The sequence below is a fragment of the Bactrocera tryoni genome, chromosome 3 (assembly GCF_016617805.1).
Source record: "Bactrocera tryoni isolate S06 chromosome 3, CSIRO_BtryS06_freeze2, whole genome shotgun sequence".
NCBI classification, from domain to species: Eukaryota; Metazoa; Arthropoda; class Insecta; order Diptera; family Tephritidae; genus Bactrocera; species Bactrocera tryoni.
Window position 1 is genome coordinate 15,203,862 of NC_052501.1, and position 22,310 is coordinate 15,226,171.

General features: G+C 38.6%; 1 protein-coding gene across 1 annotated transcript in view; it reads right to left on the reverse strand.

The window, feature by feature from the left end:
• Positions 1–22,310, reverse strand: part of LOC120771714 (kelch-like protein 17) — a 59,689-nt gene that overhangs the window by 14,991 nt on the left and 22,388 nt on the right. Inside the window, exons 2-3 of the mRNA XM_040099867.1 lie at positions 8,687–9,233; positions 2,077–2,269 (exon numbers count right to left, since the gene is read on the reverse strand). Of these exons, the coding sequence (XP_039955801.1) occupies positions 2,077–2,269; positions 8,687–8,712 (219 nt within the window). The 5' untranslated portion in view covers positions 8,713–9,233. The remainder of the gene's footprint in view (positions 1–2,076; positions 2,270–8,686; positions 9,234–22,310) is intronic.

Sequence of the window (22,310 nt, forward strand, 5' to 3'; positions counted from 1 at the left end):
TTTTTGTTTTGTTTTCAATACATTTAGCATTTATGAACCGTTCAACGGAACCGACAACATTCCTTAGTCCCTTCCTTCATAAAATTGCCAAAAATGGAACCACTTTGTTTAGGTACGGACTCATCTGATTTGTTTTTGATGCCAATTAGCGTGTGTAGGGTGAGCAGCTGTTTATTTGGGATACGAAAGGTTTGTCTGGAGTTATTGTGTTTCGAATAGAATCACGGTCATGGAATCGTTGAAAATATTGCTGAAGTGTAGGATATACTTTTTTTGGAGTTTTGGAGTCTACTTTATCACCAACACGACTGTTTCAGTGGCACCTTTAGGAAAGATTGTGAAGTCATTGAAAACTTGACTCATGCGAGTAGTCCATTCACCTCATCAAAAAAGTTTAAGAAACTCTACTTGAAAATCCCCTAGTTAGCATCAGAGAAATAGCAGAGGATCGCCGTCTCAAAATGCTTGCCTTTCATCGGCCTTTTCAGGCAAGGAAACAAAAAGAAGTCCGGGATTGCCACATCTGGGCTGTAGGGCGGCTGCGGAAGCGATGGCATGCCGGTCTTGCTTAAGTAGCTGTTCACAAGAAAGGCGGTGTGAGCCGGAGCGTTGTCGTGGTGCAACTTCGGACCCGATTGACCCTTCGTTTGAGTCTCTTGAGGATTTCCACGTACAACTTGGCGTTGACGGTTTGTCTAGGAGGAACAAATTCATGGTGGATGATGCCTTTGATGTCAGAAAAGACAATGAGCATCGTTTTCACTTTGGATTTGCTCATTTATGAGCGATCTCTTCCCGGCCCTCCAAAAAGGCCTGGTGCCACCGAAACACATCACTTTTTGCTAAGGAAACATCTGGATAAGCCTGCTTGATCATATCAAAGGTCTCTGTCGCCGATTTACCGAGTTTGACACGGAATTTAATCGCGTACCTCTGCTCTAACTAACGCTGCATTTTCGGCTTACGCCACTCACAGAAACACTTCGCGTTTGTCCTGACTCTACAGGTGCTCGGAGGCAACTGATCAGCCGCTCGTTCGTTAGCTAGGAACGCCCCCTACCGAATGCAGTCGGTTCGCTCACGCTCCGAAGTACAGTCGCGGCGAAGAAAATCAGTCCTATTACTTTCCGGGCAGACCCTGTAATTTAAACATTCAAAATAACTCTTAGTTCAAAAAATACTGCATTTATAACGGATTTTTCCAAACAACAATCGTGAAGGGTATAAGCCACACAGAAAATAGCTCATAATTGATACTCTCTCATCTCATTAATAACTATATTTCATTTCAGCAACTGTTTCCAGCCTCGCACTCGCTCATTAAATTATTAAATTTTATTTGCACGACACTAAAACGTTTCATTGACCTAAGCGTGCGCCAGCAAAACGCTTTACCTCTCTAAGTGTTGCTAAGCGTTACGCTTCTCTGCTCAGCAAATATTGCACAGTTATGTACGCGCAATTGACTGCAGGCTGTCACAAATTAAACGAATTATCATGATAATATTAAAAAATAAACAAATACGACATTATATCATACAACAAAAACAACAAGTGACGCTGAAGCTGCGAAAAATTTCTAATTTCACATTTTTATGCGAAACTTCAATGAGCTCACGGAGCGCGCCAATAAGCGAGCGAGTGCGTGACACTTGCGTGCGCTTCAATGATTCCAACAAAAGCAACAAATTCGTGGTGGAAAATTCAAATGTGCGGGAGCAATGACTTCCTCACCGGCGAACCACCAGCACGCGGACGCCGCTTAGCACAACTTAATTAATAAAACGGTGGGGAGAAATGCACAACAAAAACAAAAAAAACTAAAAACAAAAAACTAAAATGATTAAAGAAATAAAAAAGGTAGGAAAAGCAAAAAAGTTGTCTTTCAAAAGCAAAAGTTTTTTGTTTTGTTGCTTTTGATTAATTACTTCGCCTGTCCGCGTCACTCACTCGCTCCAGCGCCTGTTGCTTCTTTCTGCACGTATGCTAATGGCTTGCTTTTAACAGTTAGCTGCGCACTAATTAAAAACTTCTGTTTACAGTTATGTATAGTGTTGAGTTGTTGTAAGTACACACCTGCGTGTTGTTGCGCATTTGATTGATGGCCGCAAAGGAGGCGATGCAGTGGCCGGGATTTTGATGATGCGCCTGCGGCAAGACCTCCTCATTCGGACCGGGTGGGCTTAAGTCGCTTGGTGTTTGTGTGGAATTGTTGCTGGTGGTAGTGACGTCCTCATTGTTGCCACCCGCGGAATTATTCTCCGTTGAGCTGCAAAGAGAAGCGCAAGGAAGGCACATAAGAAATGTATATAAAAATTGATGCAAGAAGTCGTAAAGCTTAGGCTAAAAAAGATGCTGGCGGTAAACGCCTTAGACATTAACGGTATCAAATAATAAGTTTACGATAGACATCGGATATTGTGCTATAAAATTATAGCTTAACTGGCAATTGGTTTATAGATAAGTGTGGTTTAAAAATTCTGTTTTCTTTTTGTGTGAAAAAAGTTGTCTTGAAAAGTTTTAATTTTGCCCTTTAAAAATTTAATATTAAATATTTAAAAGGATACATTTTTCATAAACATAAATATTTAAATTTTCAAATCGATACTTTGTGAGGGAAAAATTGGAAATTTGAGAATTAATCCTTGGGGAATTACAACATCTCAAGATTATTAAAAATATAGGGTCCACTTGTACTAGACAGAAATGCTAGATAGAAACTTTTTGCAATCAATTCAAGCTTTTATTTACCACCTTTGGAAAGATTCGATTTCGGTCAAATATGTACCGTTTTGACAGACAGAACCCATCACCAGTATTGGAAAAAAACTTGGACAGTCGATTTTCACAAGCTTTATTGATGAGAAGTTTTCAAGCAAAATCATGTATTTTAGACAAAAAAGGCAGAAATCTTTTGGTGCCAGATTCGGACTATATGGTGTCCGAACCTGGCTTCCTGGTGCATGGATACATCAGAACCTCCCAACTAAGCTCGCGAAACTTCTAATAAGTCACTATAGATATGAATGGCCCGGCGTTGTTCTGATGGTCGCTTCTGGGCGATTACGTCCCTTCAGACGGTCTAATTGTTGACAGTACAGGAAAGTATTGAGAGTTTGGCCGTTGGGTAAAAACTCATAGTAGATAAAAGGAGGCACATAGCAAAATCTTCTTGACCGTCAATCCTGGCTTGGCCTGGTAATCAGTAAAGATTCGCAGAAAAAAGGGTTGTTGTTGTAATGGTCATTTAGTCTCCGTTAGGCTGGTAAGACTCAGATAAGTTGCCATCGAAGTCATCCAACGGTAGGCCCAGGAAGCGTGCTGTTTCAACGGGTTTGGACCTAAGGGAGAGGGGTATCAGATGTGTAGGATTAGCAGGGCAAGCAAAGAGATGGTTAGAGTCATGCAGGGTCCAGCATTCATGGACACATATTTTGCATGTCGGGGTCGATTCTGGAAAAGTAGCAGTTAAACCTGCTCCAGTATCCAGAATGAAGCCGCACAAAAGCCACTCTCGATTCTCACGTCAACTCGAGCTCGTCGTCTGCAATGGGTGGTGTTTTGACTCCAAGTACGCCATTCACTGATAGGGAATCGGTGAAGGTTTTTATGACTCCACTGTGTATGGCGGTCAGTGCATGTCTGAAGTTAGTTGCGTCCGAAGGTTGGTCGTCGTATTGTCTTATGTCGTCGACGTAGTTGAGGAAGAACCTCTTGATGCTCCTAGTAAGCGGTTCCGCTTCAAGCAGGTGACTGCAGATCTTCTACGTAAACACCTCAGCAGAAACTGCCTGTTCATTCTTCATGTTCCTTAACTGGGAGCACACGCGCCTCACTGTGCAGATGTTCGATAGGTGGCATCAAAAGGCATCCCGTTATGGTCCGGAGTGCAGTGTTCTGGCATGTCTGAAGCTTCCTGGTCTGCATATCACTGCATTAAGGCGACCAAGACCAAGCGAGAAAAGTCGGAGAAATAGCTGTTTTCTTTTAAGCACATGCCATCGATTCCATTACCCGAAGTTATTATCGTACAATCATCAGGTGATAGAAATTCCCTCTGGTGGTTGAGGGAGTTTCGAGATGTAGAAGTTAAACAACAACGGGGAGAGAACATCATCTTGTGGAAGCCCTTGTTTAATTCTGCTCAACTTAGAATTTTTACCTCAAAACAGTACGGATGATTTTCGACCGCTCAGGTACTTCATAGTCCACCCTTTCAACCCTGGAGGAAGCGTAGATTTTTCGATGTCCTCAAGTACCATTGTGTTGTTGACCGTGTCAAAGGCTTTTGACAAGTCCAACGCTACGAAGATCGTCCTCTCGCAGAGTGATTTTTGATTGAGGTCATGAAATGGACGTTTATGACGCTAAGTGTTGTGATGGTCCTGTGCACTTTTAGGAAGCCTTGCAGATGGTTTGCTAGACTCAGGTAGTGAGCGAAGGTCGGGAGTAGTAAGGCCTCAAGTGGCTTCACTACTGGGGAGAAGAGAGTTATCGGGCGATGGGACTCCCCCAGCGTTATTACTGTTGGCCTAGCAAGGAAAACAATATTCTTGTAAGCTAGTGACGGGTTTTAATGATTTTTGAAATACCTAGAAAGAAGTTTTATTTTTAACAGAAAAAATCGCAAACGGTACGGAATATTGAAAATGTTGCAGAAGTCTTTTGGGAGTATAGTTTTTCAAGAACACGAGTATTTCAAATGCAAAAAGTATTCTTTGATGTTACCAAAATCGTCAAAAATTTGGTTCGTGTGCATAAACAATCTACTTCTATAAATGCGTATGACATCGAGAATTAAAGTAAAGATACAGCTTGAAAATCGTCGTGTGGGCAACAGAGAAATTGCAGAGGATCTCTACATCTCTTAGGGATCCAACCATTTTGGTTAACGTTTTGTTGAAGAGTGTCTACGCTTGCTTCACAAAAGTCCTGAATCTATTACAAAAAGCACTTTGATCACTCTTTTATCACAGTCTAGCGAATGGCGCTCCAAATTACGAGCTGAAGCCGAAAAAAGTATAATTCATTGAAACAAAACTGGAACTGAAAAATCATATTATGCGTTGGCATATTATTGGCTCAGTAAGCAATTTTAAAAACTATAATTAATAATTTTGTAATAAAATAATAAACATATTGTTCTTTTGGTCAGTCCAGATCAAAGTTGTTCAGACGCTGATAATATATGTACATATACATATATAAGTAATATTGCGTATACGCCGTGTCAACTCCTCCTCATTAAACGAAGAAAGTGCTTGACCTGAACTTAACTGAACTCACACGACCAAAGCTGACCTCTTTGGCTGCCGGCCCGTCTCAGTTGTTTACTTTCAAACGCCAACTATTCTTAAATGCGCAATTTTTCACTGAGGCAGGATTATCTTATCGCAGCAACACCAAGTGTTGCTGAATATATTCAACTCGTTTACGCTCAACAAAACACAGAAAATAAAAGCCACGAAAAGAGAAAACAAAATGAGGCAAGCATCCACTTTGCAGTCAAAACAAATTGCCAAATCAACTTGAAAAATTCGTCTGGCTTAGTCTGCATGATTTATGTGTGTATAAGTACCCGGCTCACATGTACTGTTTGTGTGTGTGCGCTGCTTGTCTGCGCTGCGGCATTGGCGCTTCACAGTGTCTGTCGGCCTCCCATTAGCATATATATGTAAGTAGATAGATTTTAGGCCATCTTCTGTATTGGTTTACTGCCGTGTCACTGCATTAGTAGTCCTGCCCACCGCATATAACGGTACAGCTGAGTAGAAGCGTGTGTGTAAATATGTAAAAATCCAGAAAATTACCAGTGAATTGGCAGCGATTGCGGACGCGGTGACTTGTTCGCCGCTGCTGACTCCCGCTTTTACCCTCCCGGTTTCCGTCACGGCCTGCCATTTTGTAGGATTTTCAGTGACAACATTTTGCGGCTTTGCATGATTGATTCTGGCGCTGTCGAGTGGCTTAGAGCACATTTCAAATGTAATTTAGTTGCTCATTTTGTGCTTTCGGCTCCACTAAGTGGCAATTTGGACATGATGAAATTTTCGAATGCGGCATTTTCATTCGCAATTGACAAGTGATGAAGTGAGCTTGCGTTTCTATTTTTGAAAAGCGCTGCAGATTTGCAATGAATGGAATGCAATTTGAGTAATTGATGGGTTATGAGTGATAATATCTGGGTCGGCATTGCTCAGCTGTTTTTGGGTCAGAATAAAATAATAAATTTAAAACATTCGGAAGATTGTATGGATATGTTGCTTCTATGTCATATTTAGATCCTTCTTGTGCGTATTTTCTTGTGGAATCTTATTTTTTCTCTGGAAGAAATATAGCTCAACTACTCATCAGATATCAATATTCTTATTGGAAAAAATACTGCACACATCCTTCAAAATACGAAATTTCATTGAGCAAATTTAACCGCAAAGCAAGACACATGCATTTTTTCAAATCGTTGTCAACAGTCGTCGTCAACGCCTAAAAGCAGACTTACTTGTATGCCAACAGACCACAAGCCAGACAAATAGCAGTGACAGCGAGACAACTGGGCGACAGAAAAATTGACAATAAATTGTAGAACAATGCAACAAAAGGCAGAAAAAAAGACACTGACGAAGGGAAAGAGGAACAAATTGTGGGTGTCCAATGCGCATAGCAACGGACATTGATGTTTTGGTTATTGTGTTGATTTGTGCTTTCCTAAATTCTATTTGAAGGGTGGCAAAGAGCAAAGTTGAATAAATGTTTCGGATGGCGTCATTTTCATGTTAAAAGTGCTTTATTTTAATTCAAGTGGAATAATGTAATTATTTGCTATGCGGAATTCAAATACTACGAGTTTGCAGTAGATTAGTGTTTACATGGAAAAGTTAATAAGGGGAGAAGTGATAGTGCTGAGAGTAGTCTGAAAGAAGTATGTACATTTACAGCAAGACGCATTTTCAGACAAAAACTAATATACCCTTCACAGGTGCATTTATTTTAGTAACTATGTGTCCAGTTTGTATGGAAGCTATATGCTATAGTGAGCCGATCTGAACAATTTCTTCGGAGATTACATTATTATCTTAGAAAATAGCCTGTGCCAACTTTTGTGAAGATACATTATCAAGTGTGAAAGTTTTCCATACAAGAACTTGATTCAGATCGTTCACTTTGTATGTCAGCTATATGTTATAGTGGTCCGATATTGGCAGTTCCGACAAATGGGCAGCTTTTCGAAGAGGAAATGACGTCAGCAAAATTTCAAAACGATATTTTAAAAACTGAGGACTAGTTTGTATGTATTCAGACAGACGGACAGACAGACGGACATGGCTAAATGGACTCAGCTCAACATACTGATCATTTATATATATATACTTTATAGGGCCTCCGACGCTTCTTTCTGGGTGTTACAAACTTCGTGACAAACTTAATGTACCCTGTTCAGGGTATAAAGAGAGACTGAAATGCGTGGTTAGATACTGATATTATGGAGAGAAGACTTCTCCAGCTTGCTTAATAATAATGAAAGTATAACACCGGGCGATGGTGAACCCGATTCCCCAAATCGTATGGGGCTGGTAGTGAACGAGGATAACACGAATTATCTCCAGCCATCAAACAAACAGTCGTCGCACTCGCGACTTGGCTCCTACGTCACTGTTGACAATCATAACTTCGAAATCCAAGATAATTTCGTCTACCTTGGAACCAGTATTACACCAACAATAAAGTCAGCCTTCGACGAACAAAGACCGAATTCTACAAATCACTCATCATCCCCGTCCTAATGTATGGGGCAGAGGCATATACGGCGACAATATCGGATGAGTCGGCGTTATGAGTTTTCAAGAAAAATGTTCTGTGGAAGATTTGTGGTCCTTTGCACATTGGCAACGGCGAATACTGAAGTCGATGGAACAATGAGCTGTACGAGATATCTTCCAGTATCGATTTTTTTTAGGATTTTTTTTGGGTTTAGTTAGGTTAGAAATGTTTAGGAGATTGAACTACTTTTTTAAGGACCTGAATAATAAGAAGATTACTACGCTTTAAATGCGTTTTTCTCAAAATTTCAATAATTTTCAAATTGCGTGAACAGACTACTTATGTGCCATATATCCAACGTCAGATGTATTTAACTTAGAAACTTCAATCCACTACTTTTCCTAGTGGGCACCCACGGTTATTAGGAGCTTTACTGCTTGACAACTGCAGTCAATACTTTACATCGACATAAACCGTAATGTGCATGCTCGAACATTACCAACTTCCTATGGGTGCCACATTAAGTGTGTTGGCGCAGTTACACTTTTATGTCTTCACCCGAAAGTAAGTACTTAATACTTTCGTGCTCATATGGAGGGTAATGCGTGTAATAAATATTGAGGGTGCAGTGCTTTGTGGTGCGACAGTAATGACCACGCCGCGCTTATAACATGGAAAATCCGTGATTTAGGCGACAAGCCGATACACCCAATCCCAAACGGGACATTGTCTGCATAAAAAAGTGCGCTCTGTCACACGAATAAACCATTTTGGGGTGGAAAGTCGACAACTTTTTGAGTAAGCGTTATGAGTTCGCTTGGTTAGAGCGATTTGAGGGTGAGTTTTTGAGCTTCTACATAAATTTTTATGTTTTTTGAGTAGGAAAAAAAGTTGTTTTTTAAAAATATAAATGATATTTAGTACTTACATATTTGATTTGACTGGCAGAAACATATTAGTTTTTGTTTTTATTTGCTTTACGTGTTGTTGTAAAAATTCCTCCTGCTATGGATGAGCTAGGAAAATTTATAATGGCAGTGTATGTTTTTCCACGTCACTCTCTCTTGTTTTTCCACTCTTTTTTTCCTATTTAGTGATCCATTTCGGTAGCGCGTCTTCCGTCACACACTTCCGTTATTTATTTTACACAAATTGCCTATTACTTCACCGTTCTATTGCTTGGTTTGTTGATTACAAATCTACTTGATATTCGAGCTTGCGGCCACTTCAGTCAAAACACGCACACTTATGCACCGTTTTGTGTGAAAAATTTGTAGAAATTCTTTTTGTGGTTGTTGTATTTGATTCCTTGGCACGCACTTCAGTGACGAGTGCTTTCAAAGACACAGCTGTTTTGGATCACACGCACTTCTGGGTGGCTGATCTGAAGTTGGTGCTCAATTTAGTTGAAGCCGGGCAGTAAGCAGACGCTTTAGAAGCAAAAAAATTTGTTTGCTCTGAGCCCGTCTTTTTAGCTGTAAATGGAAGAGTAATGAAGAGTAGTTAGTAATATAGATTTGTTTGAATATGGTTGTTTATTTAGTAAGGGTTTTATGTATGATAAATACATACATATAGCCATTTATATGTATGTATTTGTTCACAGCAACCATCTGTGTATACAGTTCAACCGCAAATGCTGCCTAAAGCCCAAATCTTCTTAATGAAAGTCAAACAAATTGCTATTAACTCGCATGTATAGCATACTTTTAGGCGATTAAAACCACCCTCAAGCAAGCATGCGAGTCAAATGTACGAAATACCAACACATAAAAAGCTCTCGAGAGTGTATAAAAGCACGAAAAATATTTGGGTCAATTCGCCAATCAAGAATACGAACACAAACATATACAAATATACAAGCAAACAAAGATACATACACACATACAAATCAAGTATAAATATTTGCAAAGAAAAATTTTGAAACTTATTATACCCTGAACAAGGTAAATTAAGTTTGTCACGGAATTCATAACATACTAAAAAGAAGTCAGAGGCACCAGAAAAAAATAAACAGCCTTTAGACGACCTATGAAAAGCTTTTTTTATTTGAGCAGATATGTTGATGAAATTTTGCATGAATAATTGTCCAAAGTAACGTTCTAATCTCCGAGCGAATTGTTCGAATCGGACCACTATATAATATAGCTGCCATACAAACTGAACGCTCAAAATGAAGTCCTTGTATGGAAAACGTTTTTATTTGAGAAGATATCTTCACGAAATTTTGCACGAATAATTCCCCAAAATAATGGTATATTTACCGAACAAATTGTTCAGATCGGACAACTATAGCATATAGCTGCCTTACAAACTGATCGATCAAAACCAAGTCCTTGTATAGAAAGCTTTTTTATTTGGCGATATATCTTTCCGAAATTCTATAGAAAACATTTTCCAATGCAACCCTGCAATTTACAAACAAATAGTTCAGATTGAACTATCATAACTTATAGCTGCCATAGAAACTGAACCCTCAAAATGAAGTTTTTAAGGGAAGACTTTTTGATTTTAGAAGGGTATTCTAACTATGGAGCAAAGAAAGTTAACGTTTCTTCTTGTTTTTATGTACCCACAAATAAATAAATATTCATACACATACCCATACACATACATATGTATATATATACACATTAATTGTGTCGACATACATTTAGATAGCAAATGATAAATGAAAGCACGCAAAACAATTGTCTCTGTCTGCTTTGGCATTGGTTTTCCGTGTACATACATACAAGCTCACATAAATAGCGTACAAGATAGCTGCCGTGAGACTCCTAAAGTGGTGAAATCTACTTAGTCATACCACCCATTCGTCGTCTCCCTTGCTTGGCATGTCTGATGAAGTGTCAAAATCGATGTTGCACAGTGGGCGCTGGTTTATTTTGGAATTCCGTAGATTTTGTTGTGTGCCTATACATATTAACGTCTCTAATACACACCCATGTAGGAGAACAGCAATTTAGCTGTTAAGCGCCTGTGTGTATACTATACTTTAAGTTACATGCTCTACGTGTTGTGTTTTAGTCATATTTTTCATTTGAAGTTCAGAAAATCACTTCTGCTTAATCGAGTGCGAAATTTGAAATTGTGTAGCGAATTATCGCTGGCGTCAAATAAAGTTATATTTTACAGCCATATGGCGCACTTTTAGGCGCACAAGCATTTTATTAAAGAGAAACAATTTTAGAGACAATTTTTGTATCTGATATAATTTTCCAATTGAATTCGTAACAATCACAAATACCCCTCCATTGAAAACGAACAGATCTAATCTGTTACATTTCGTTATTTAGAGAAGTACCAGGTTCAATAAGTTTTGTCGTTCGATCAGAGAGGGCGTTGCTACTAGCCCAAAATTTGTTTGTTTTGTCGGTACACTCTTCATATGAACGTATGTGAAGTTTCATTTCAAACTCTTAATTCATTCATTGTTTGCAAGTCATTTAGTATCGCCGTGTTACAGTATTTTTTTACAATGGAAAAAGTTTAATATCGTGCAGTGATAAAATTCTTATTTTTGGAAGGTGTAGCATTAAAAGAAATTTACGAACGTATGTTAGAAGTGTATAATGATTGTTCACCTACAATTAGAAAAGTAGAAAGATGGGTTGCTGAATTTAAACGTGGTCGTACAAGCCTTTAAGACGATCCACGTGAAGTACGTCCAAATCAGCACCAGAAATCATAGCCAAAATACAGGATATGGTTTTGGAAGATCGTCGATTGACTGAGAGAGATTTAGTAGAGGCTCTACATATCTCATTAGGCAGTGTAAGCGATATTTTAAGTGAAATTTTGGATTTTAGAAAGCTGTGTGCACAATAGGTGCCGCATTCGCTAACAATGGAACAAAAACACATTCGAATGCGATTTTTGGAGCATTTTAAAAAAGATAAAGTGGATTTTGACGTCGATTCACCAATATGGTTGTGGCTTGGGTCTATCACCATGATCCTGAATCAAAACAAGAGGCTAAAGAGCTAAAAAGCTTCATTAAAACAAGAGGCGAAAGAGTGATGTGAACCTGGTTGTTCGGCTTCGAAACGAGTTCGTGTTTAAAAATCGGCCATGAAGGTTATGGCATCAAGTTTTGGGGATGAGAGAGGAATTTTGCTTGTGGATTACTTGCAAACTGGCACAACTATTCATTTTGAATATTATTGCAACCTTTTGAATCAATTGAAGGAAAAAAATTCGTGAAAAAATACTCCGTTTGCAGAAGAAAAAAATCCTTTTTCATCATGACAATGCACCGTGTCACAAAAGTATTTTGACAATGGCTAAAATCCATGAATTAAAGTTCGAATTGTTGGAGCATCCACCGTATTCACCAGATTTGGCCCCCAGCGACTGCCATTTGTTTCCAGAACTCAAAAAGTTTATGCATGGCAAGCGTTTTTCATCAAATGAAGAGGTCATAATGGCTGTTGAAGCGTATTTTGCAGAGCTTCCGGATTCTCAATTCAGGGATGGGATTTGAGGATCATTGCAGCAAGTGTATTAATGTTCAGGGAGGTTATACTGAATAATAAAGTGTTTTTGAATCATAAAATCGTGTTTTTCTTATCAAGCAACTAAACTTATTGAACAACCTGGTATTTGTGAAGAGTATTATCGATTGGGTGCAACCAAAGTGGATTTTTTTCTGATTTTTAATACTTCACTATTTAGGCAAATTCACTTCAGTGTTATTATTATTTTTTGTTTTGCACTGTCTTAAGGTCAACTCCATCGATGGAAATTGAATGGCAATGAGTTGAAATAAACTTTCGCCACTTTCGTTAAAACTCGCGTCAATCATAACCAAAAATTAACGGTAGACGCGCCAGTTGCAGACATATTAACCAATTTATCAAGCCCACGTGCCAAAACCGGCGTTAACGGTAGAGCAAGCAAACAAAGTCAAAGTGCAGTTACGTGCAACCGACAGACAAATAGACTTTAGAAACCATACAAGCACACTCACATATACATATACACATACAAACATATATTTACAGACATGCATTGGGTGTGGAAAGCACGAGCGAGTCTCCTGCAGTAAATGTGCATATGCAAGTATGTGTATATATTTATATGTATAAAGCATACATATTTATGTCTGCCACAGCCGCCTATTTGTCTGGCGGCAAGACATTCACTTCAGGCACATGCAGACACCCATGTGTAAGAGTAAGTGTACATACAAAGGCATGCGTCTGGCCACTTGGCAACGTATGCAAAAAAGCAGCAACAACAACACAAATTGCTGTGACGCGTTTTTTTAATTTTCTTTCATTTTTTTCTTTCTTTCCATTTAATTGCAATTGCAAATTTTTGCTGTATTTTCACTTGGCATATGTTTGCATGTGTGTGTGTGTATATAATTTATTTACTGGTGCACGCACGCATTGAATGCAAAAACCATGCAGCAACAACAAGCAAATGTGTTTATTGCAAACGCACGACCCGCCCGACACACTGTGCCACATTTGGCGGCACAAAGCTAGCAGCAAATTGCAATAACAGTCAAACTGCAAATAACCGACGCATGTGTATATACATATATATGTATATAAATGTATATATAGGTATATATAACAGCATATATTTGTATGTATATTCATTTAGTGCCTTGGCGGTTATAGAAAATATGTGCGTTGAGTGTTGTTGTAGGCGCTTTGAATGCAGTTTTTGATGTCGCAGCACATTTGTTGCACCTCGCCGCAACTTAAATATTTACAAAGCGCTTGTAAAAGTGCGGTTATGCTCACGCTTGTTGTTGCATGTGTGTCAACACACATTAAACGCACCCATAATGCTTAAATTAAGCTGCAGAAATTTAATTAACTTGCAAACTCAGCATTTAATCGCTTGCATGAAGCGTTTGTATACTTGGGTGTGTGAGTGTGAGCGTGCTGAGGAACGCATAATTTATTCAGTTATGGAAATGTCAGCATCAATGATGGCAATGGTGTGACATTCACTTATTTATTGCGCTTTTATGTACTTGGTACATTTATTGAACAGTATATTTTCATACAAATTAGAAATATTGAAGCAATTTTTTAATGACCAGGACGGCCATCAACATCTATTGATAATCAACACTTCAAAAAAAGAAACGAATTTGTGCTTGAGAATCGACGATTAATAATCAGAGAATTTATTGGCATCGTTGAAATATCATAATGATCAGCGAAACCGGAGATTATATTATTACCTTAAGCAGTCCATGTCAAATTTCGTGAAGATACCCCGGCAAATGCGAAAGTTTTCCATACAAGCCCTTGTTTCCGATCGTTCGGTTTGTATGGCAGCTATATGCTATAGTTTACCGATCTGAACAATTTCTTCGGAGATTAGTTGCTTTAGAAAATAATCTACACCAATTTTCGTGAATATATCTTGTCAAATGCAAAAGTTTTCCATAAAAGAACTTTTTTCCGATCGTTCAGTTTGTATGGCAGCTATATGCTATAGTTAACCGATCTGAACAATTTCTTCGGATAATACATTGTTGCTCTAAAAAATAACCTATGCCAACTTTTGTGAAGATACATTGTCAAATGTGAAAGCTTTCCATACAAGAACTTATTTCCGATCGTTAAGTTTGTATGACAGCTATATGTTATAGTGGTCCGATATCGGCAGTTCCGACAAATGAGCAGCTTCTTGAAGGGAAAATTACGTTTGCAAAATTTCAAAATTATATCTTAAAAACTGAGGGACTAGTTCGTATACATACTATATACAGACGGAGGGACGGACGGACAGACAGACAGACGGACATGGCTAAATCGACTCAGCTCAACATACTGATCATTTATATACTTATATACTTTATAGGGTCTTCGACGCTTCCTTCTGGGTGTTACAAACTTCGTGACAAACTAAAAATACCCTGTTCAGGGTATAAAACAGCTTGGCGTTAACGTCTGTGAAATAATGATTTCAGACTACCAGGATATTATGAAACGTATTATTTCTGACGATGAGTCTTGGATCTATACTTACGACACAGAAGCAAACGATCAATCGGCCAAAGGTGAGCCAAAGCGGAAAAAACCACGTCAAAAATCAAGGTTATGTTGACAGTTTTCTTCGTTTATCGCGGTGTGATGCGCTCCGAATTCCTTCCGACCGGCCAAACTGTCAACAAGGAACACTATTGGAGTCTGCATGAAGCTATTCTTAAAAACAGGCCGGAATTACGGACAACTCTTGGTTTTCGCAACACGATAATGCACCGTCGCATGCTGCATTCATTCTTCGTGAGTTTTTCGCCAAATTTTCAAGAAAAATCGTGCTGCTAAACCGGAATCGCTTGATTTAGCTCCATGTGATTTCTGGCTATTCAGCAAACTCAAGCGACCGCTCCGTGGAAATCGTTTTGAGTCAAATGACAGACATTCAACATGAATCGCTACGCACATTGAAGGCTATTCCGGAAATTACCTTTAACAACTTTTTCGAAGTTTAGAAAAACGTGGGCACAAGTGTATTGTGGCAAGGCGGCTTATCTTGAGGAGAAAGGCATAGTTTTTGAAAACTGTATTAAGAATTTTAAAATTATGAAAAAAGTCTTACTATTTTTGCTCATAGTAGTACGTAAATTCCTAATTACCTGCTCACTTTCCCAACCCTCCCTTACATTTTTTTATATTTGTTCTCCCTTTTAAGGCTTACTAATTCCAGCATTACTGTGCGAAGCCCTGCGAAGATAGCATCGCATATCAAATGAACAACAAAATGCATAGAATTCAATTTGCTGCCAATGAGTGCGCCAAAGCGGAAACACGAGTAGGTACTCGCATATTAGCCGGCAACAGGTATAAAGCCGGACAAGTCAGCGAAACACAACAAAAACCATCAACGCCCCGCCAACAACACCCACTTCGGCTGCTCCACCATAAATTAGCGCAAAAGGTTTGCAAGCACTATTCACATATAACGGAAATGGGGGCAGCGGCGGTTGTGCTGCTCCATGCTTGGCTGGCTGTCAGCCTGTTGATATGTCTGCAGGTCTACAGGTCTGTCGCCCAACTAACTTTAGTATAGACAAGTCCGCCAGCAAGTGCTGAGTGGCGATTAACTGGGCTTGGGTGTGCTTGTACATATGTATGTATGTATAGATATGTTTTGCATATTCATGTTTTTTTGCTTTACTTTATTTTGCATATGCCCATTTTACCTATTGCCAACACATAGATACATACATATGTATAATATATTTGTAAGTACTCGCCACATTATTTATTGCCTTTACTATTGTCGCTCGGCTGGCTTTTAACGCAACGGTTAATGTAAGTAAACACACGCAAAGCAAATTAAAGCGAGTCAAAAGAGAATTGGCAGTCAGCAAAAGCAGTTATTTGACCAGCATTTTTTCGACGATTTAACACGCTTTTGTTTTCACTCGACTATTTTGCTTAGTTTTCGCTTTCCGACAAATTACTGTATGTTTATATTCTTGTCATGCTGTTGTTGTAGTTGTTGTGCACATGTGCGAATAGTTTTTGGTGGCAAATGTAAAATATTCATCGTGGCTGTGCTGGCTGCGGCGCCTACGCTTGGGGCATACAAAATGTGGTTGCGGGCCAACAACGTCACGGCGCGGCGTCACGACTGTTAGACACAGCACACATTGTTAATTGTTGTTATTGTTTTTGCTATCTTAGTTGTTTTGCTGCTGGTTCGTGGTGTATTGAACTCGTTGACTGTTACAAATTTGGTTAAGAGTTGCAGTGAAGTGATTTGGGGGCAGCCTGGTGAGCGACCAGCGCGACTTAAATGGCTAACGGGCGAGTAGAAACGAGTAATTAGGCTAAAATTTAATTGGTAAAGTAAAGACATAAATAAATCTAATCAAAAGTAGTTAAAATTGTAAATTTCGGTTAAAATTGGAAAACCGTGTTTTGTTGTTCGCATAAACCAGAAAAAACTTTAACTTCAGCTGCAGCGTATAATATCTTTGACTAGTGCATTTTTTGCAGTGGAAAATGGTATAAAAAGTTATTTATCTTGATTTTGATCGCTCAGTTTGCATGGCAGCTACACATTATAGTTGTCCGATTTCAATATGTGCTTCGGAGATTACATTATTACTTTAGATATGGGTTCATGCCAAATTTGGTGAAGGTATCTCGTCAAATGAAAAAGTTGTCCATACATGTACATGATTTCGATTGTTCAGTTTGTAGGTCAACTATATGCTGTTGATATCGACAGTCCCAAAAATGGTTAGCTTCTTAGATATGAAAAGACATTAGTAAAATTTCAGACTGAAATCACAAAATTGAAGGACTACTTCACATATGTATATGTATGTATGTATATATAATTGTGAACTTGCCTAGATCGACTCATCTCCTCACGTTAATTACTTATAGGTATATACTTTATATGGTATCATATTTTCCTCTTGGTGTTACAAACTTCATTGCAAACTTAATATATGGTATGTTCTCTGTTCGGGGTATGGAAAACTTCTGCAATCAATCAAGTTCTCGATCGAAAACAAAAAGAAATATCCACTATCATCAACTTAGCAATATCTTCATTCTCTTCTCGGCTCACACGATTATTAGAAGGAGCTCCAATACCGAAAGATATAGCCCTAACAATATTTTTTTTAAATATTTCATTATAACGGTCTTGTTAATCAATAATCAAAAATATGAAGGGAATAGAAACTAAACTGGCTTATGTGATCACGACCTTTAAGCGTTGGTAACGATTGATATCACGTCCCACGACAACTCGGTAGAGTTCTGCCGCTATGGCAACAAGAACAACAACAACTTGATCTAAGCCAAGTCGTCTAAGCACTAGGATAAGGATTCTATACGGGTGATCCAAGTAGAGGTACTATTTCCTATGGCCTTTTTTGACACATCAAACGTGAGTCGTGTCAAGCTGTCATGTTATTTTTGTTTAGAAATTGTACAACTTTCATTATTGGATAATATTGTATTTGACCGACGGAACGACTTAGCACTTTTTACGTCGAAATATTAAATTGAAAGCGTACAAAATACAGCTTGTGCAAGAACTGAAGCAGCTCGAGTTTCTCAAGCTACATCGCTTCGCTCTATGGCCTCTTGAAAAGTTCCAAGAAGATCCGATATTTTCGGGCCAAATTTCGTTCAGCTATGAGGCCCATTTCTGGTTCAATGGATCTGTGAACAAGCAAAATTATCCCATTTAATATGAAGAGCAACCTGTTTTCCAGAATAAACAACGGTTTGTTGTGGAATCATCGAACCATATTTCTTCAAAAATGATACCGATGAGAAGGAAACCGTCAATGGCGACCGTTATCACACCATGATAACCGACTATTTGATGCCTGAAATTGAAGTTCCTGATTTCGGCAACATTTGGTTTCAACAAGACGACACCATTTCCCACATATCGCATCAATGAATGGATTTATTGAAAGAACACTTCGGTGAGCAGATAATTTCACGTTTTTCGCCGGTCGATTGGGCACCAAGATCATGTGATATCACACCGTTAGACTTTTTTCTGTGGGGATATGTAAAGCCTTAGATTTATCCCTCTTCGGTTCAGGTCTTGGAGCGAAACAACACGTGTATAATTTGCCAGTTACCAGTCAAAATGTTCGAACGAGTCATCGAAAATTGGACTAAACAGATGGAAAAGAGATAATCTTCCAAAAATAAATGCTAAAGAATGTACTGTGTTTTTTCTTTAAAAAAGTAGAGAATCCCTCATCACCCACTAGTTGCGGTTATATTAGCTTAAGGGGTGTTATTTGTGTGCTTTATCGACCTTTGCATGATGCTTCCTCAGTAGGCAATCGGACTTTGATTAAGTAGACCTGGCTGTGTGGGAACGGAATTTAATACGCGTAGAGGAAATGGGAAATATCAAGTAAAGATACATGGATATCATAGATTCGGTAGTTTCAGCAGCAACAAACGTTCGTGGGAGGGTGAGATGTTTTGTTATCAAATACTCAGTTTTTATTCTTAGGAATTAATAGTAGAATATATTGGAAAATGTTTTTAAATTAATTAACCATATGTTGAAAGAATATTATTTTGAGAAAAGTAAAAAAAGATATTTGTTTTTATTTATTAAAAATATTAAAACGTTTTTTTTAATTAAATTTGGCACTCAGGCACTATAATAAAAGTATAATATATACATTATTATAAATTACCACATTCTAGATAATTCTTAGTTTTACTGCTCGAGTGGAGAATCTCTTATAATCTAGAATTTTTGCTTTTTGATTAATTCCACGTATAAACGTATGTGATTATTGCTCATATTAATTGTTTTAAAGCAAATATAATTTAATTTTTAATAACGCCATAATAATCCTTATCTCTGCAGTCAACAAGTCATTGTTATTGCACTCGTACACTAAGTAACTCGCTCATCTACAACAACGGTATCTCATGAATGGATGAATGGCACATAATTACATTGCAACTAACAATAACAACAATGCGAGCAACTAGTTTAGCAAGCAGCCCTTCCTTCCAAAACACAAAAATGCGAGCCTTTCATTCTGCCTTGGAGACCTCCAAGCATTTATCCGCTTGACCTATTTCATTGTTGGGGGGGTTCCACTATAGTGCATTATTCCGCCGCATTTCACTCTCTCCACTCGTGTGTTGTTTCGTTTGTAAGCCAAGTGCGTATTTGTTTGGATAGTGAATAAAATTATGTATGGTATGTACCGTTACGTTCCAAATGCATTTGACGCATGCGAGTGCACTTCGCTGGATGGCAAAGCACTCGGCTAAAAGGAGGACAATTGCATGCCGCATACTACACGCCGCATGTGGCACAAGCAAATAGGTCAACAGTGCATTTACGCCGAGTTGTAAAGTTTATTTTCTTTTTATTTTCATAGTTTCATTTCTCTTTGGCCTTTTTACTGCTTGAAAATAAACTAAATTTGCGAAAGTTAAAAAAGAGAATGTCAAATAAAAGATGAAGAGCAAATATGTGAATGTTTCAAAATATATTTATGTAGTATGTGAGTACGTAAATATGTACAGTTATATATTGTATGCGTTGAGTAAGGATAGGTTTGGAAGACGTTATCGCGACTGCCGCTAAATTAAATTATGTTTTTAAAGTCGATGCAAGTCGATGCAGTTGTATATACAGACACTGGCAGGGGTACTCAAACTGTAACCAAATAGACTTCTTTGCACTCAGAGGAACATCTTTGCAATACTTCTTGAGTGACAATAAACATCAGTAGTGGGATGACATACTTCTCTCGGAGGTTCTGACGAATCATCATCTTCTTAGGAAGCAAAAGTCGTGAGCAAAATGAGATCAGATCAGATCAGTATCTCGAAAACTGAGAGATTAGTTCGCATATATAGTATACATACGGCTAGGTGGATAGGCCGACAGACAAACGGACATGACCACACCTCAGGTCGAAACATAGGATTTTCTGGCATAGCTTGATAAGTAGAGGAATGGTGGACAAGTAGACCACATACAGGCTTTATTTGGGAGAGAAGATTCCAAGTTACGCTAAAAGTTGGTGGATGGCGCAGAAGCCTTCGACACAGCAGCGGAACTTACAACAACTATACAGATGTCGGAATCTATTGCTCGGAGCTAGATCTCAGGCGACCCCTCAAGCTTACGGATACTGCATTATCTTCCAGACGGAAGTCTTTGCAGTTGGGAAAACAGCTGAGATAGCTAACAATGCAGGAAACAACATAAAAAGGATAAATATATACGTCGGTAGCCAGGCAGCAATTAAGTCAATAATTTTACATCGCATTACGCTATATAATGTCCTTAGAAGCAGGGACGCAGTAGTTGTAGTACATACGATTGTTAGTACATATATATTGGGTTCCAGGACACAACAAAGTTTTGCGAAGCGAAGCAGCTGATGAGATTGCCAAAAGTGCCATCCATCTGGCTATGGAACAAATAAAAGAAATACGAAAGTCACTAAAAACGATATACAACGAAGTTTTCGGAAGGGCTGACAGGCGGATCAGGGCGAGATGGGATGCTTAGTACATGTAGGATCGCCAAAATCAAGTGGAAAAGCCCCCTTCGGTAAACTCGCTTGCTTCTTACTCACACGGTCTCGAAAGAACTGCCGTACGGCTGTTGGTCTCTTGACAAGTCACAACCTACTGGCGTCACATGCGAGCCGGATGGGCATAAGTGTTGACGATACATGCAGAAAGTGCAGAGAAATTGATATGAGAGACAGTGGAACACATACTATTACTGCTTATACTATGCCTGTGTCCAGCACTATCTAGAACTTGTCTTAAAAATCTACATGCTTAAGGGCTCTAGACGAAATATCAAACTTAGCTATCAAGGCGCTCTTAAAGTTTACAAAAAGCATCCTGTATGAAAAATACTTCACCTAAAACTAAACTGAACCACCATCTGGCATTACTAAAGACCAGTAGATCCATGTATGACATGAAAACCGACCAGTATAACCTAACCTAATTATAAATAATATGTTTTTAATAAATGTAAATTTTTAACAGCGATCATTTTGATATTTTTACCCTCAATGCACAAAATGACACGTGATCTTAAATTAAATGCGAACTGCACTCATTTTCAACTGCAAATTTGCTTCGTAATAAAAAAATTTGCATTTCCATTTCTCCCATTCTCATCATTTTACTGGTATAGCATACTTGGAGGCGCCTGAAACGAGAGTTTAAGAGCATAAGCTGCAGCGTAAGCGAACAAAGACATTAACCGAGATTTTACGATCGAAGAATGCACTTTTTATAGGCGCATATCAAGAGAAGCGCCATGCATTAGCGTTGCACGTACCTTACGGTAATGAAAATGGTGCAATATCCAGTTTAAAGGGAGGCACTAAAAAGCGCATGCGACGCTTTACGTAAATCCCTTCTCGTATGTGTGTATTATTATAGTGCAAACATAAAATTTTGTAGCTGCTAAGCCTCAAACATAGTTTTCCATTTGCTTTGCAACATTGTGCCACTAAACAGTCGCTTGATATTAGCAACAATAGTAGTGTTGTGGCAGCAACAGGAAGTGCAAGTCGATGCAAGGACGTTGTAAATGCGTTCTCGAGGTCGCTTGATTTTGTTTTTTACTTCTTTGTTGTTGTTCTGTTGTTGACGAATTTGTTAAGTGGTATTGGTGCTTGAGAATGCACAATGGAAATGCAAAATGTGGCATGACATCACGCAACACTGGCAACAGAGGCGACCAGAGAATAGTTCACGGGTGTTTATGCATGCGTTCACCCAAAAACGAAATGAAAAATGTGTTGACACAAATTCGCAGTATTGCTTTTTAAGTGGTACGTATAGTAAACATTATTTTTTATGTGTACTTAGCTCGAAGAAATACTTGAAGGTTCGAAATGAATTTGAGATGAGAAGTGATATATAGAAGCAGGTAATGTCAAACGCTTAGAACTGATCGCCTTTTTTGTGAGATTAGAAGCCTTTTAGCCACTACTCAATATTATTGCATCTTTCAGCTGAAGAACAAAGATTTCCATTTAATCTGAATTCAGGACAATCCTTATTCAGGTGAGA